The following is a 19,618-nucleotide window of genomic DNA, read 5'->3' as shown; positions in this document are numbered from 1 at the left end:
TCGAGACCGTGCCGAGCTAGAACTTTTCTTTAGTACGGTAGTTTATCACGGTTCACAGTAGATTATTAATAAAGAAATCCAGAACCAAAAAAATCTCAACAGATGTTACGGTAATTAATTCAAGTTATTAGAAGCAGTGTAGAATAATGTCATTTAATTTGAGCAAAAATATTCCGTAAAACGAAGCCTAAATATTTTATTCCTATAAGGGGAATAAAATGGGTTTATAAACTGAAGCATTCTATATAAATTTTCGAAAGTTCCCTTAGTAAAACTAACACATCACCTTAAATGTCCCTTACCTATTAATTGTTTGTATTAGTTAATAAAAAATATTTGTATACACCAGCGCGTTATTATGTAGAAGCATACAACTTGGATTTCCTTTAGCCGGCTGTGGGTGTTTTTTGCTATTCGTAAAATGCCTTGGAACTTATTACAGGAAAGATATATCTATTCAGTCATTTGCTATCGCCATGAAATTAAGGTAGCTAGCCACTATATAAAACATATAATCCTTTATTGATTTAGCCATTTCTAAATCTGCAGTAGTATTATCGTTATAACCAAAAGTATTGTTATCCTAAGATATCAGGCAACAATGTAAATCTATACGTTTTTAAAGCTGATTTCCTAATTCAAGTAAATTTGTAAAATCCCACTGGATTAATAGCTTGAAAATATCTCCGCTGATTAGATATGCCATTTATCTATCAATAATACTTTATATAAATTATTAAGAAGATCTTTGGTATGCGTAATGCAAATAATTCATCCAATTACTTTGATGTATTGGCATCAGTACGGAAATTACCTGAAAATAGGTTATTCCTTGTAGATTTTATTCGATGCTTTTTTTATACCTAGTTGTTAACCTTACAACATATTGTCTTTAGCTGTTAATTATCCGATCTAAACAGTAACTATGTACTATAAATAAATTATGAAGAATTTTTCAGTGTTACCATAGTTCTTTAATTTCTTTAATAGGACAGCTGCTATAATTTGAAACTAGTGTGAGCAAATTGGCCTGAAAAATAGTTAAATACCTAGTAATATTAACAAATAATCACTTCTAAATTGACCTTGACATTGCTTTAATATGCGGTAATTAATATTATTGTTTGCCAAATAGGTAAATTATAATATTTGAAGTAATTAAAGCTTATATCCTCAGTATCGTATTTCTGCGTTATAGAATAACTGACGCAGAAAATTAATCAATTTTATAGCTACTCATAACATTACTGTTACCCTCTCAAAACTTGCAATAAGAATGCCCTACTGCATTTTGCCGTAAACTCCCTATTTACAGATAAGTAAATTTTAAATTAAGAATAATATCATCCAGAACATCTTCGAAAAAAGGAATAGAGCATAGAAGATAATATCGGAAATAGCAAGAATATTAAAACGATCATTGCTAATATTTCTGTAGCTACAGCATAGTTACTTGTATAGTAATCAAGTTAAACATTGAATAAGTAGAAATGTAGCTGTAATATGTATGTAAAAATTTTTCGTTCCTCTGTGTGATATATACCAATCACGAAATTCCAAATTTTAGAAAAATAAGGGCTTTATTGAATCTTATACAAAGATTAACTACACAGCTCTACTCTAGCCGAATACTACTTCTAAAGACTTCTACAACGAACTAACAGAATAATCTAAAGTTGCATGCTTTTATACTTTTCGTAGCATTCGCAGCTGCAATCCGCATGGCAACCTTTTACATTATATTATACATAGTTATATTATTCTTAGTAAGACTATTCTACTGCGGACCATCATTAATCCAATATGGATACGACTACAGTACTTACGTAGACATTATTCACACCAGCCAAAGTACAATGAATTAACCATATCCTAATATATGATTTACAGTTCTATTTTTACCTATAGCCTTATTAGTAACTCAACACCTTACTGTATATAGTCATGTGTACGCTAGCATAGAATCTATACCACTACAGTCTATAGTTATAGCTACCAAATATCTCTTAGGATAAATATCTACTGTACATTATACTAAACATGGCTAACAGTCTACAATCACAATACTAGTTCCATTACAACGCGTTATAATATGAGAAAAAGAAATTAAAGCATGTGAAATTCAGTGTCTTTTGCGGATATCAGGTATAGATATCATATACGGATTTATATATGAAGTAAAAACTGTCAAGATCTTATATAATACCTCATTGAAGCTCAAACCGCAAATAATTTTGTTTTTGTATCCAGTTATTCCAATTACATTCAGTCTTTCATACTTCAAATTTTAGCAAGGCTCAAACTATTTGAAAGAAATCATAGTAATTACGATACCTGTTATTTAGGGAAATTTCACCAATAATCTGAACTTCTTTGCATTTCTATGTTCCATATGAGATGCTTGCTATGCAGCTGTTTCTCCAACTACGCTTAAGCAGAAATTGTAAAGGGCGTTATTAAACGATCATGATTCTATAAGAATTATAACTTTAAGTAACCTTTTATATGATGGGATATTGCCTAGAAATAACCTATTTCACCGAGAAATATTGTAATCTTGATATTACATTGCTAAAAGTGGTATAACATCTGTCGCAAAAGTCCGAGGGACTAATATTCAAGTACTTTCGTTCCGTATCTTTCTGACTGATGACTTAATGTATGTTATAGTCCTTGCTAGATTTTTATCTATCAGATTTTCTGGTGATAGTATTTATTACAATCGGATTAAATTTGTGATTTCCTTTTAAGTTGAGACCTAATTTATGGTCTAGGACTAGTCGACTAGGGCTCAGGCTACGGAAAAAAAATTCTCTATTACAGTAGATCGCCTGATGACTCCGTTTACTAATCTCGATTAGTCGCTGGTGACAGTAAATAGTTTAAATTACATTCTTAACCCATATTGCTAGCATCTAATAATTGAAATTCGTACCATTGCGCTTTATATATGTCTTATATAGACACTTAGTATGATATCAGAATCAGTCACTTACTCGCAAAGACCATTTTTTATAGTCCATGTAGGCCTTAATATTCAATTTTGGCTGATACACAATATAGGCTAATATCGGTATAACGTATAACAAGTATACTCTATTTAAACATAGCTAAAAAGTTCAAATTTAACCAAGGCATCTGTAACTGCGCGTTGTTTTTCTGTTTCACCATAGATCAAAGTTAAGAAGGGAAATTATAAACAATTCCCAATACCGTTCACAAAATAGATTTTAGTTCGTCTTTATCCAGATTCTAGAACTAATACCGTATTTATCGAAATTAAGTTGAGCACAGTATATAACTATAGTTAATAGTGTTACAAGTAGCTGCCGGAATGCCCATTGCGCTATAGAACCGTACAGCATAGAACTTAAAGTTACTAGACGATTAAAATCATTATTATAATGTCAGAAAACAGCTTTGCAACAAGATAACGCAATATATGATCAATAAGTCAATTCCTTGAACCACAATCAAGGAACGATATCTGCACTATTACAAACACTTTTGCTCTACTAGCAGACTACACAAAGACTTAAACGCCTCGTATTTTACGTTAAACACTAAGTTTGAGAATTCCCTTTATTTCACGATATGCTGCATTTATATACTATTTCTCAATAGTTCATAAGTCATAGTTAATACAATTAACCTTGGAATCATTTACTGAATTAGATATTAATTTTAGCTACTGCTTCTTTAATGCAGACAACAGTATTTACGAACATAGACATGTAATGACTAATACAGAATATTCAGATTACGATATGTCCTAACACGGAACATTTCCATGATAATTTACAATCTACCATAAGTAAATTACAATCACAATGATTGGAACTGTAAGTAGATGATTTGCATTCCCTATTAGAACTATTAATTTCAGTATGTGTATAAGTGTCATAAAAAGTCAATGCTATATTAAAATACAGTATATCCAAATTAGAAGTTAACTAAATAATATAAGCCGGCCGTCGAAGATATAAAGTTGGAATTTTTAAGGGAGTAAGTATTAGGAAAGCTTACTGTAGAATCTGTAGACACCCTACGATATAAGTTTGTCGGCGGGAGTTTTTAAGAGAGAGAGATTTAGGATAGTGTAGTATAGCACTGCAGACATAGTATGAACTGTGGATGAATAGGTATGTAAGGTCGAACTGATGAAATAAATAAAACGTATCTTCTTTATAGGGATTTATGCATTAGCTTGCGCCACTATACTGATTAAAGACTTAATAGATGGAAAACAAATTTATAACATGTACGCGTGTATACTACATTTAATATTCGTGCGTAATCAAGTCAATGCGCTCCTTTTAAGGTATTGTTCCTCTCAATATAGTGCACGACTATTAGACTAAAAATAATCCGTCAAGACAGGAAATGTGATACTATAGTGATTATAAGAAAATTAAATTAGAACTTGAATTGCTCGAAGCTCAGTGACAGGAGCACTGTCTTGAATTTGCGGCAATATATATTTAAAGACGAATTATATGAATCTTAATATCATTACTGTGATATTGATTTAAGAAAGAATAATTCTAGTGCTCGTTTATTAATTATAATTTAACTCAGATAATGTTTTCTTTAGGCTATTGATCGTAATATTATTGATAAAATATTTGTCTGTAATTTTTATTCATAATCGTTCTTTTATGTTTTAAAAATAGCGAAAATGAATGCGAGACACTCTAAATTTTCAACCAGACCAATATAGTTTACAATTTTCCACTACTTAGTAATAGCTACAGTTCTACCTTTTCAACACTTTAAATTTCTTTTCAGATGATGGTCCTATACAAATTTTTCTTAAACGATGTTTTCCACTAGCTGTGATATCTTATAGGAACAATCAATCAAGTTATTACAATGATCATGAGATTCAATAGTTACAACGTTGTCATCTAATTTTAACGCAATAACGTGAAATAGCCAATGCCATATTGATCTCATTGATAGGGCAATGGTAATACAAGCCGTGGCATAGAAATTTGCTTAAAGGCTTTAAAAATGGCAATGCTGCTGTTTAATTTAAAAAAATCAATCAGGTACATCTCCGATTCGACATTTAAAAGGTAATTAATTTATCGGTCTGCAGTCAAGTAATTTTAATGAATGTAATCTAGCTTGGGAGATTTTCATATTTTATTATGAATTTGCTACGATAATAGGAAGTGGCATTACGTTTGCATTCTCAAAAACTGCCTAGCTAATCATGCCTTGCTTTATATCCGGTCTAATGTTTTTACGGACGAGTAAATATCCATGGTTGTCATTGATTAAATAGAGTATATTTCAAAAATATAATTTCTAACATACTTTAACTCAAAAAAGAATATAAATATCTACAAAATTCCTATATTGAATGAGGATTGCCTATCAAGTAAAATTGTTTTTATTTGTCGTATTGTTGGCGATTATAAAGTAAAACTTAAAATCACTGATATAGCAGTGCGATAATGAAAATGGAAAATTTGCCATTGTCATTGATTGGTTAGCTAATATTATTAAATATTGCTTTCTATCGGGGCTTAATCATTATAACGTTGCATTGCAGTTTGCTCTACGGAAGTCTGCAAATTATGTGAATACAAGTAAATTGATGAATAGATAGTGAGACCATGGGCATCGTTTCGGTCTTGTTTGCTTGAATCAAAACAACAGAAAAAAAATGTATTTGTCCCCGCTAATATAGGCAAGTAGCCTAAAATTGACTTTCTATGAAAAATATCATGAATTTGATAGAACCAATTGATCATTTCTCTATATTTATTCAAATAAGTTTAATTAAATTATGCATGAATAGAATGCAATCTTGGTTATATCATATAGTCCTTAGCAATCCTGGGCTACATAAAGAAATAAAGCTCGCATTCTACGCGCTACGTCTGGAGTAAAATAGTCTGATCTTTCTATTTATAACTTAGTAGATGACAACATATAAACAGATCGTTCCTATGTTTAGGACTAGTTATTTCGTAAGCGTATAATTTCATACTTAATCTCATTTATATTATTTCCATTGCCCTCTTTAAAGCAAGGCAATGTCTGAAATAAATCATTTTCCACACATAAATTATTACTCTTTCATTATTATATAGTTTTCATATTTTTTTAATGCTATCCGTCTGTTTTCCCTTTTAATGTTCGACTCTGCATTTTAATGAGGAATTACAGAATAAAACGAGCTCCATCGTGACTAAGTTGCTATGACTAATAGAGATGACTCATCTTTTCATGCTAACATATTCTTTAATTATTCAATCTCTTAATCCATGATATCATCGAATAATATCAAACATTTCATTTCCTTATTTAATCAATCATATCCTCGCATCTACCCTTGTATATATATATACATTGACAGAGTACTATATATTAAAATTTTTTTATCTCTGTTCGTAAAAAGAAATAAATATTGTACGAACTTACATCCAGATATTTTTACTCATCAGAATTACATAGCTACTTTTTTTAGACTTTTTAGACTTATTCTTCTCTCAAATTGAATTGCATTTAAAAAATAGCAGATTATCAAATTCTAAATAAAATACAATAATATCTCATATTTTGGAAGGATATTCTACAGTAATCTTTTCGTAATTTAAATGGCAAGTATCGAGATTACGACTATCAAACGCAAGAAATTTCTTTGTAGGTAGATGTAGTTTAACGTTGCTATTATTTTATTTTGCTACCCATTGATCGATGCCAAGCGAGACACTGGCTGGCATGGTAGTATAGGCTTATTAGTACAAATTAAATTTTAACTAGATTACTTGAGTAAAATTTGTTTAGGTATCGTTATTACTAATTGATTGGTTTTATTTATGATTTAGAAATTCCCTGCAATTATCATCCGTAAGTACGAGACAATTGTAAAAATGTAAAAATAATCATTGTTGCTTCTCTGTAAATTTAATTTTAGACTGTAGCGAAAATTATTAGTAAAATATTAACGTTCATTTGCTATATTGATCAGTATATTTTCAGAAGTGTTGTTAAGTTGTTATTGTTGTTGTGTTGTTGTTTGTGTTATCGAGAATCTTAATTAATTCATTCATTAACGAACTATCAGAAATTTCTACATAAGGGATTATTCATGAAATAAAAAGTATTGAAGGTCACGGAGTTGAGCTGTAGTTTGTAGCTCTAGCTAGCTATAGTAAAATTCTATACGATAATCACAAAGCTGTCAGTAACATAAAAGTTAGAATATTATCAACGATATTAGTACAGAGACAAACATTAGAAGGAAAATTCCAGTTCATAGCAAGGTACGAGATAGCTTTGTTAGGTTTACGAAGAAAATTATCAAATACTTTATGTTATCCTCAAGCGTCACAGTCTTATAACACAGATAGATTATAATTCTCCTAAACTAGGTAAAATACTTTCAATTTATAATGATTTACTGTTGATATATCTTAGATCAAAGTTCTGGATTACATTTGACGATGAGAAGTCTTTTCTAATTCTAGATAGAATAATTACAGTACTTTGCATCATCGAACAATAAATAATTCTTACTTAACCTGATTAATAGAAAGCCACAAAGATTTAAGATTATCAGTATAGAAGATCTCTTGCTATCTAAAGGCATGGAGCATATCATCCAAAATTAATAGAAGATTTAATGAAACATCACTGCGATTAATCAATAGTTAAGAATCATTAAAGTAAGCATAAGCAGTAAATTATTCGCACGCTAGTTCAATCGATTTCGATTAAGATAGTATGATAGAATGTCGGACATAGCACAAAAAGCTGTAATATTTCGTTAGTTATTAACATATATATTTACGCTAATTCGTGGAATCTTAAGTTTAAAAAGTTATATTTTTTAGCACTTTAAGTTAGAATATAAGGCGTAAGTTAACTTGGAGTTGCTAAATCAAAAATATTAATAAATACATTATTATTATTAACAGAAATTCATAGCTGAACATCATATTAACGGTTCAATCCAATATTGGTTATATTATTGCATTAGATTTTTGTATGAATAAATCAAGAATCCTATTCGAAATTTGACCTTGTCAGATGTTTAACAATGCCAGGAAATAGGATTAAACGGTATATCTTTTAAATTGTATTGACTTCGAACTCGAATGTCTACTTGCACTAGGTTATAGCCGGCAGGTTAATTTTAATTTAATTTCATAGGGTAAGGGGCAATATCTTTTATAATTTAAAGGTTAAGTGTTACAGGTGCATCTGTACATTGACGTCGGAAATAAATAAAATATCAATAGCAATTTCATAATCGAATAGATATTGTAACGCAAAACGGAAATTAAATTGCTTTAAAAAACATTATGATACTGTTATAAGCATTTTTCGATGGAATTCAAAATTTGAATGAGAACTATTGTTGGCAATTGATTCAGATACAGTCAATTTCTCATTTATTAGCACATTACGTGAGTTGAAAGAAATCTTTGAAGCAAAATAGCGATAAAGATTACCCTTAATAGAACTCAGCTAGAAAATTTGTAGTTTACTAAAACTACCGACCTGACTGCGTTGCCGATTTGAAAGTAGAGAAAGCTTTAGCCAGACAAAATACATCATTCGTATCGATTAGACTGCAACTATAGTAACAATGTTTTAAAATGATATCGTTCGAAAGCAAATTACAAAATCTCTCATTTTGTAGTAGAATACTCTGAATCGCTACAAGACTGTATGCGAAGTATCCAGTCAACAACCATGCATGTAATAAAATGAATGTTTGACACACGATTTCAACCAGTTCATGCACATTGAACATTTGCAATCATTGCGGCCACAGGCAGAGACATACGTTACATTTAAATTTTATTCAATATGATATTTACTTCCATAATAAACAAAGACATTTTGATCCTAGAAATGCAATCTTTACATTCCAGTTAGGATGTTAGAATAATCCGCCATAAATTACCCTGTTTGATGACATAGTACCATGATAGAATAAATTTTTCATATCGAATGCACGAGAAACTAACGCCAATGCATTTATTCATGTTATTTGTCGATACATCTCACAACGATTAGTTTAATAGAGATCTCTTCAGTTGGTCTTTAGCAGACTGTAAGACCTATTTTACAAAAAATTAGAAGCTTTCTTTATTAAGAAAGTAAGCTATTTCAACGTATCATGAATTTATCATCGATCTTACCTGTACCACAGTTTGTTCACTTAATGGTAAGTCGTCATTTTGAATTAAAGGATTTGACTAATGATAAAAGTTACAAATGATCGTATTGTTAGATACTACCAAGGTATAAGAAAGCTAAGTCACTCCAATGAAAGTATGGTGATATACTTTTATTGCAACTTTTGAAATAATGTTTGTAGAATCCGTTTCAAGAATAATCCTAAATAAGATAGGAAGAAATGATGAGATGGCAATAATCATTCGAGTTAACGCCAAACAAGACAGAGTGAATCTATACCCGCCGTCTACGACTTCATCAAGAGCTAAGAAAACACCATCAAGATTATCCATGAGATATTTTTTCTCTACATTCTTTCTTAACATTGTACTAATAGCGTCATAGAATCCGTTTAAGACGCAATTCAACATCACCTGAATAAGAGCAATCACGTTAGAACACATTTGAAATAGAATTTTAGTGATTTTTCATCCTTTACTACACCATTTTTATATTTATGTGGATATACCTCGTTTTCATTAGACGATCCAATAACGTAAAAATTTAAATCGACGTTACTTCTAAATACAGCAGTCATGGAGTCTAACATGATGATATCAGCTGCAAATGTTGATCAATGAGTATGCATCATGTTAGTCATGTTGGTATTGCAAAATAGAGGAGTATCCTAAGTTGAATAAACTGTAATCTATCGGCTAACAACCCATTTTTGGGATTTATCCATATACGTATATATTGTACAATAAGCAACATTGATGTTGTCGTCAGTAGGTAATAGGTATACGAAACAAGGGCATATCTTACCACTACTACGTGGTGTTTTATCGTAGAGTTTTTTCTCAAACTGTTTCTGTTCTTTCAGATGAGTGAATGTATTATCGTAGTACTAGAAAAATACAACAAATACGTTAGGATAACAAGTAGAATAAAAAGCTACAGTAAATCTTTCATCGATATCGATGCTATGATAATGAGTAAAGCAGTCATGTTACGCTGCATGCTCCACTATGGAATCTTGAACTTGATTGTCACGTCATTCGACTTACCTTGGCAATAATTCTCTCTCCATCGTTGTCTAAGATCAAAATGGCTTTAACAGCGTATAACGTCACGTCCTAAAGATATTGATCCAGTCTATTTTAGTCATTTGTATAACGATTCTGAAGGGTTGATTAGATGGCCCAAGCACTTTATCGACATCAAACTAATTTCTAGTCTAGTATACCAACATGGTCAAAGCTGTTCACTGCAGTGTACAGTACTGTCGTGTCTAGCAGCCGTTCCATTTGCAAATTGTAGTTTGATTATAACAAGATTAATTTACAATAGATGGAATCAATGCAGAACAGTCATGGTTACCAAGAGAACTACTTTTACATTGATTTCTCACAGTTAGCTTACATATACTAGTATCAAGAGCGGGCGCCAGAGATTTTTTATGGCAGTGCAGTCTTGATATACTTTGTTCATACGTGTCCACTGTACACGTCGGAATCATAACAACGTCTAACAAACATTGGGTAATTATCATCCTTATTCGATAGACGAGATTTTCATTTCTAACGTAGAATATTAAACTAATTGGTTTTATGTTGATCTCATGTGTTAGATGGTTAAGAAAGTGGAAGATTTTATACTAGTATTGAGTGGCTTGGTGGATGATCCTACAGTAGAAATAGGGACAACCTAGAACAAGCGCTTGGCGATTGTCATCCTTTTTGGATAGGCGAGATTTTTATTTCTAATGTATAATATTGAACTATTTCGCCCTTTAAAGCAATAGCAATGACTATGACAGTGTTTCTTTTAAAATTGTAATCATGCAATATATCACTACTTTAAAGCAAGGATTGATAGCAAGAATATCGCAATTAGTAACGCCATTTTTCTAATGGGAAACTTACCAAGACAATGGAATCCATGTTGGCAAGAATTGAGCATGCGTACGCTAATGCGTCACATTAAGAATCACCCACGGGTTGTGTATCGAGTCTCTTGTATAGAAAGTCCAAAGTGGCCTTTGAGTGGTAATGAATGCGCATGCTTCTGATTTTTCTGGTCATTCCCCTGTACACTGTACTGTACAGTCATTTCAGACGTCTGTTTATTACAGTACTGTACAGTGTACAGTACAGTACAGCAATCGCCTATCATACTGTACTGTACACTGTACTCTACAAATTTCGCAGCCCATTTATTGTACAGTGTGACCTGGGAAACATGGACAGACAGAACGTGTCGCAGACCCAGAACTACTGTACTGTATCTAGCATTGTACTGTACACTGTACAGTACTGTACACTACAGTATTGTACTGTAGTCTACCGTAGTGTACTGTACACTGCACCAATGTACTGTACGCACGTACAGAAAGAGAGAGGGACGCGTAACGGCCATTCAGTGCAAAAATAATGAATGGGGGTTTACCATTATTCTGGTCATTCTATTATACGCTATAATCGAAACCGTCTACTACAATATACAAAATCAACCAAGTGGCTAATTTCGACGAAAATCGTAGACAGTACAGTATGATGTTTCGTTCTAGGCTGCGTTGTCGGTTATTCCCTGCTGCATGGTACAGTCTACAGTCTGCCTGTGTTGTACATTGTACTGTAATATACAGTACTGTACACTGTAAGGTCACGGACTACAAGAAAGAAAGACGGACGTGGAACAGCCGTTCAGGGCAAAATAATGAGTGGGTTTACCATTTTTCTGGTCATTCTATTATACGCTATAACCGAAACCGTCTACTACAATGTACAAAATCAACCAAGTGGCTAATTTCGACGAAAATCGTAGACAGTACAGTATGATGTTTCGTTCTAGACTGCGTTGTCAGTTAGTCCCTGCTGCATGGTACAGTCTACAGTCTGGCTGTGCTGTACATTGTACTGTAATATACTGTACTGTACTGTACTGTACAGTGTACAGTGTACAGTGTACTGTACTGTACTGTACAGTGTACAGTGTACAGTGTACTGTACTGTACACTGTCCACTGTCCACTGAGTGTCCAGCCGCCAAGGGCTCTGTCCGTCTGGTCTGTTCAATTTCCACAGCTGATGTGAGCAGACGCAGTAGTGCCCACGTAACGTACTGTACCATTGGTCGACCGTTAACTGCTGAAGGCGATTTGAGCCAAGACCATTGGCCGAGGCTATCATCGCAGACAGACGCCAGTAACTTATACTGTGCGATACAAGTTTTCAACAGCATGCGATACTCTACTGCAAGAGTAGAATTGAGCGCTCAGTCAGGTAAATTAAAAATTTCAAATTTGCTGCAAGACCAAAGCAAAACTTTGTCCTGCCTTTTGGCCTTTCTATGCACTTTCCTTTAGCCTATCTAGTTGAATTAGACCATTAAGGGTCGAATAACTGTTGTGAAAGCGGATAGAAAGAGTTTACCAATTCCAGTTGTAAAATTGGTCGTCTCCACTATTACCAATTGAAGCATTGAACTGCAGTTGTCGCCATTGGCAGACCACTTTCACTGGTGGGTAAGTCCTTTGAAAGTTGCACTGTATCACTATTTAATTCAATCAATATGGCCATGTTATTAGCAAGATGAGGCATTCTTGAACAGGAATAGGACGAGTTTATGCAGCCAATGATGGCCCCATACATCCATGAAGTCTTGCACATGTTCACTATGCTTACAATGACTTCAATGACTTCATTTTCCTTGGTACATCCATTGAGAAAGATTGCTGCCTTTCAACGCAGGGACTTTCAAATACAGTCTCCATTAGTCAAAATTAATAAGGGGCTAGCCACTACGCTGAACTGGCAGTCTTTACCCTTTGAAAAATCAGCATTTAATAGCTTCATTTTCTTTTCAACGCTATTGCATGATATCATGTCGAATAGGGATAGAGAAGACTATGGCTAAATTCATGCGGTAGGTGGATAGACTACAGGGAGTAACAAGGGATCAGCCATTTGAACTGCCCAATACTGTAGACGCACTTCCACAGGCATCATGACTCGGTGTGGTCGACTACAATTGGATCCAAGTGGAAGAATCTCAATGCAAAGTAGTTGTATCTCTTCATTGCATCCTCAAGGATTATACAATCTTCTAAGGAAGGATACCAAGCAATTGCAGACTGTTATTTTTACCCGGTTATTCAGTCACAATTGCACAATTGTGACTGCAGTCTTTTACTGCAATTCTTGTAAAAGTTTCTATTTTCCTCTTTCAAAAAGTAGTTGTATCTCTGCACTACAGCCTCAAGGATTATACAATCTTCTAAGAAAGGATACCAATCCATTACAGACTTTTTATTTTTACCTGGTTATTCAGTCACAATTGCACTACAGTCTTTTACTGCAAATCTTGTTAAAGTTTCTATTTTCCTCTTTAAAAAGTAGTTGCATCTCTCCACTTCATCCTCAAGGATTATACAATCTTCTAAGAAAGGATACCAATCCATTACAGACTTTTATTTTTACCCGGTTATTCAGTCACAATTGCACTGCAGTCTTTTACTGCAAATCTTGTTAAAGTTTCTATTTTCCTCTTTAAAAAGTAGTTGTATCTCTCCACTTCATCCTTAAGGATTATACAATCTTCTAAGAAAGGATACCAATCCATTACAGACTGTTATTTTTACCCGGTTATTCAGTCATAATTGCTTTGCAGTCTTTTACTGCAAATCTTGTTAAAGTTTCTATTTTCCTCTTTAAAAAGTAGTTGCATCTCTCCACTTCATCCTCAAGGATTATACAATCTTCTAAGAAAGAATACCAATCTATTGCAGACTTTTTTTTAACCCGGTTATTCAGCCAAATTTAGTAATAGTTTCTATTTTCCTCCTCACTTCATCGAGTTCATCCTCAAGGATTATAGACAATCTTCTAAGAAAGAATACCAATCAATTGGAGACTTTTTTTACCCGGTTATTCAGTCAAAATTGCTTTGCAATCTTTTACTGCAAGTCTTGTAAGAGTTTCTTATTTTCCTCTTTAATATTAGACTGCAGCAGTTGAATCAATTCGGCTTACGTATGTACATCTCCAGTCATTGCATTGCAAAATGAAACTACTTACAGTAACCAACTGCTGTAACCATTTACACTGCTCAGCGGTTATTTTGCAATGGTCATACTTGTAATCATTAAAAAAGAAAAAAATTCTTCAACTCCATTCTTAGTCTTACTGACAGTAATTGAAAGTCAAAGACAATCGATCTCAAAACGCAAAATCTAAAAATGAACCCATTTCACTCCTTCCCTGACTTGTTCCCTACGGACAGTAAGAAATTCAGAGACTGTCGCCAATAACAGTAGTTAATCGTCTATTTGACCTGGATAGGTGGAAATTGAAAATGGCCATTGTCCTATCTACAAGATTAATGAAATAAGAAATAAACCACACGTATAGACTGTAATCAACTGTAGCCTCTAGGCTTACCGCAATAGTCATTAACTTGTTTGCAAGCGGTGATTTGAAAGACAATTTTGTTCACCTTGTCTTTTGCCCTGTCTTAATTGAACTGTCTTAATAATCAACCAGTTAGTTTATTATACCGGATAGAAAACATTCTTTCAAATTACTCATCTTGTCGAGCTTACATGTATCAAAACTAATTTATGTTCTTATTGATGATTATCTCTTAGACGAACAAGATAATTATTGGCGTAGTTTTGTACAGATTCTCCTCCAATCCCAACGCTCTATCCATGTGGGTTTCATCGATCATACGCGTACAGCTATCATTAATTCATCCAAATTGGCTATTGGCATAATTTTCTCTCGCGTAAATTACACCTGATTTGTAAATATAGTACTACTCTAAAGCTACAACTGACTACATAATCATCAAAATGGTTTTCGAGAATGCCGAGCAAATCTTATCGGCAGTCTTGCAACAAGACACCAGGAAAAGATTAGAATCTGGTTCAGAATTGATTAATTTCCTATTAGATGATAGCCAAATCATCGATTTTTCTCCTAGCCTATTTGAAGCCTTTCTAGAAAGTCTTGTCGGCTGGATTACTAGCAGCAACTATAAGGTGGAGTTGACGCTTTTTTAATTATTTGCAATATTAACACATCTGTTCGTTTCAGTGTAGGATTGCTTTCTGCTGCTTGTACAGTATCTTGTTTCAATTTGGAATGTAATCCTTGTTAAAGAAGCAAAATTCCTCACAATTTAATAGTGACTGTATTTTAATGAATTTGAAATCATCATTTTAATCCATTTCACGGGCTATCATCCTATAGCCATCAATGAATATTCTGTACATTTAACTAATGTTACCCTACGCATCCCGTCGTATACTCGAATTCTTCGAAATATAAATTTTTTGCTTTCAATTCCAGCATGTCTTAATTGTATTCAAGCGTTACGCAATCACTGCATTGAATGAGTGATTACCATGTAAATAGATTTTGTTCCAATTTCTGAATCATCGCACAACGTAATATTTGGATAACTTAGTTCATGACTGATATTATCAACGTGTGGTAACTGTTGTGACAATACATATTCTCTATTCCAAATTCACTATGTTTAGATTTAGTGTAAGTTAATCGATTAATTATTTATATAGCACTCCAGTATCATAGACGGTCATATCAATGAATGATCTCTTCGACAAGGTTTGACATTATGTCGAAATCATTCTTACGATAAAGAACGTGTCTGCAGTTGCATCGAAACTGCAGTGTAGTTAGATTACTAATTTCTGGTTAACCCTGTAGAAAAACTTGCTTACCGTACATTCGTTTTCGAGGTTGCATTCTGCTATGATACACAGTACTAGGATATTAGGTTTGATATTAGACTGCAATCACTATCTTAACAATACTGCTCTATAGATTATTTATACAAGCACATATTCTGAGAACAAAATCGAGTTAATCTTTCTAATTCATTTCCCTCTACCTTGAAACGTTCAAGTATCGCCACTTCTACTGTTAAACCATTCTTCCACCAATCCCATACTGAATGTAGCGTCAACATAAAACAGGATTTTACTGGACTAAAATTTTACTCATCCATTAATGGATGAGTAACTTAAATCGAAGATATATTAATGAAGTTATGTATAGGATCTTAGTCAAGTCGTTGGTTGACTTGTGAGATGACACTAAATCCAATGAAATGCTTCTTTGCAATACAGTACATTTAACAAAGATGATTGCTATACAACAGTCTCATTTTCTTCTAAAATAGTTCTGCACATAGTTCAGTAAATTAGTAAATATCCGCTCAGGTATGATAGCTTTGAAACTATTACAATTCTGAATATGGAAAGAATACTTTGAACTCCTTTACAGTATACTTAAGAAGATCATCACTGACCGGATTTTAGCGTATTACGTATCTTTTCGCAAAATCAGAGACAGGTTTACGGAATTTATGAATGCCATTACATTTTTTATTTTTGTTCATTGCTTACTAGAAATATTAACGCTATTTAGCAATCTGTAGAAAGTAATCCTACGTAACATACTGTAGTATGAGGTACAACTTGTTAGGGACTGTAGTTTTAAATTTATCAAAAGAATTCCAAGTTATTAATTGTGCTAGCTTTTTTGTACTTCAGGTTAGTCTCATTGGACTCGAGTGCCTCTCTCTTGTTGTTGTAAGACTCCAGGATGGTTTTAAGCCGTATGTTTCATTAAGTACGTTATCATACACAAGCATCAACGCTGTTTTTTTTTCTAAACGGAAAAAGTTATGTTGTACTCTTTAAAACATTCTCGATTACTTTGAAATTAGATAGTTTTATACTTACTTTTAGCCATTATGGAATGTCATATATCAGAAAACCAATAAAACCATGTAACACACTCCACGTTACAATAACTCCTTTCCTTTATTTATACTAGCTAGCTAGCATCTTATAACTTAACGCATTACTACTTAGTAGAAGTTAATGTAAAATCTACTTCCGTATAAGATAGTTTTGTTCGAAATTACTTATCAAGTTGATACTATCAATCATAACTATTGTAACGTTATAATAGAAAAATAACATTTTTAGAAACGGATCTATCCGTTTGCTTCTGTAGAATCTATTTACTCTGTAAATTAGCATCTTTTGATATAGTAATGGGCTAATACTTTCCCTTGCTTATTTACAATTAGTATTCAATGCCATTGTAGATAGATTGGGGGATAGTCGAGGACAGGTAGGCATACCATTATATCAAATCTTAGAGATTTAATTGTGAATTTAGCTTTTCAGTAACAAATTTGGTTGTGTGCTTTTTGAAGTAAAAAACGCTGTATTACCAGTAGTGAAAGATATACCACTGCTTCTGTATAGGTTAGAGATCAATGTCAAAATTTACTGCAAAAGCTTATGGATCCTGGATCTTCACCTCAGGTGAAAATACTTTTTTTGCATCTGTAAATAAATTTTATTGGAGTTCGCATTTCGCTAACTTTTGTCATCTGTAGTTTATTTTAGAGAAAATGATTCCAGCTTTTCAGCATAAAAATTTTAGAGTCAGAGACGAATCTCTAGTGTGTCTTCAAAAAGCACTTGACGGGTAAGTATAATCCTATTCGTGTCCTATTATTACGGGGTAATAATCCATGAGTACCTCTTTGTTACCAGGTTCGGATCTTCATCGTTGACAATTTCCAAGTTTGTACCTCATGCATGTAAACTTCTCGCAGATCCGAATGGCCAGGTAGCATCTTACAAATATTCTCTATTAGTTCTAAAGATATAATTTAGTGTTATCCTTCTAATGTTATATTTCGTTACATCATGCAGGTGCGTGATACTGCAATAGATACGTTAGTTGACATTTATCGGCATGTCGGAGAAAAAGTTCGAGCTGATCTTAGTAGGAGAAATATCCCTGCCGCAAAGTACGTGAAATTTATCTAGTTAAAATGATATCTATATTATGGAATTGAAAATATGGTACCAAGGAAAGATATTATTGCTTACTTTAGGCTTTCAGTGTTATTTACGAAATTTAATGAATTAATTGAAAATGGAGACCTCTTAGATACCGCCGGTAACTAAATATAAATATACGAATCGTTTAATTTTGTCCTTCTTACTGTTAGCTTAACGCAAAATTGAATGAATGTTTGATATATTAAAAAATTTCTCTTACCGAATACTGTTGTAGTTTTGGATGTTCCTACTATTGAATATGAAAATAATGCCAGTTCTGCAACGAACTCGTACAATGTAAATTACAACCGATATAATAGTTTCAATTGGAATTAGATGATTAATTTATAGCGCTTTCTTTTTATTTATCACTGATAGCCATCTCCAATGCAAGGAAGATCTAGAGTGGCTACACCAAAGACTCGATCAGGCCTTCAAACGCCTACCTCATCTCGTTATGCATCCACAGAGAACATTCCCGGTGCTGCACCTGCGTCAAGAAAACCTCCAATAGGTCAAACCAAAAATAAAAATAGTAATGCAGGTGACTAACATGGATTTTCGAATTTATAGAATATTCCTTTAGTGATCTATTGCCATTAACTTCTAAATTGTACGTACATGTATATCACCTTAAACTATTATACAGATGCTGGTGCAGTTAATGAAGATTATTTCTTGAATTCTTTTAATGAATTTGTTCCCGTTCAGGTAAGGTAGTTTTTTACTATTATAAAGAGATATTTTGTTATCATAACATCTGTGCTCCTTTTTAGTTTTGTTCAACTCGTGAACTACAAGATTTAATAACTGATATTAATACGGTATTGACAAGCGAAAAGTCAGAATGGGAGCAAAGAGTGCATACAGTAAGTGATGGATACGATGCTGGTTGTCTTACACCTGCCAATATTATATTGTAATCATCTTTTGCATCACTTAGTTAAAACGATTACGAGGCGTCATACACGCTGGGGGATATGAATTTGATGTCTTCCTACCGCAGCTTAAAACTCTAGTTTTAGCACATCAGTCTGCTGTAAGTATCCGTCTAAATTTTGCATTTGTAATAATGAAATATCCTTAATACCTTTTATACTTTATATAGATCAAAGATCTTCGATCTCAAGTTTGTAGAGAGGCATGTATAACAGTCAGGTAATCGTAATGATCAACTTCGATATTTTTCGTACCACGTTACGAGTACTGTAAATTGTCACTATGATCGGTTATACATTTAATAAAACAATCACGATCTTTCACTATTTTTATAGTTTCCTAGCAGCTACGATTGGAATAAAATTCGATCATTTTGCTGGAATGGTACTTCCTATGCTGTTTCAGCTACTACCTAATAGTGCAAAGGTAAGCCCCTTTTATGATGAAAGAATATAAACATAAGTTTATATGTGCTAAAACTTTTGGATAATTTTAGTAAATTTTATTGCAATGAATAGGTGATGGCTACGTCTGGATATACCTGTATTATGTTTATAATCAAGGTATTCATAAGGATTATTCGTTAAAGAACTAGGCTATTATATATTTCTTACTTTAATTTACACATCACTAGCACGTC

The 19,618-nt window shown here is 32.9% G+C and overlaps 1 protein-coding gene across 1 annotated transcript; it reads right to left on the bottom strand.

Moving 5' to 3' along the window:
* Positions 1-8,845: 8,845 nt before the first annotated feature.
* TRIADDRAFT_63405 (expressed hypothetical protein) lies at positions 8,846-11,087 on the bottom strand (the record flags this gene model as incomplete). The annotated part of the gene is made up of 8 exons (XM_002116534.1): positions 8,846-9,086; positions 9,168-9,224; positions 9,315-9,366; positions 9,445-9,578; positions 9,674-9,765; positions 9,970-10,051; positions 10,212-10,280; positions 11,070-11,087. 8 exons carry the CDS (start codon positions 11,085-11,087, stop codon positions 9,039-9,041), a joined length of 552 nt encoding a protein of 183 aa, XP_002116570.1. The 3' UTR covers positions 8,846-9,038.
* Between the last annotated feature and the right edge of the window lie 8,531 nt (positions 11,088-19,618).

Source organism: Trichoplax adhaerens, genomic scaffold (genome assembly GCF_000150275.1).
Source record: "Trichoplax adhaerens TRIADscaffold_16 genomic scaffold, whole genome shotgun sequence".
Lineage (NCBI taxonomy): Eukaryota > Metazoa > Placozoa > Uniplacotomia > Trichoplacea > Trichoplacidae > Trichoplax > Trichoplax adhaerens.
This window is presented reverse-complemented; position numbering and strand designations above follow the sequence as displayed.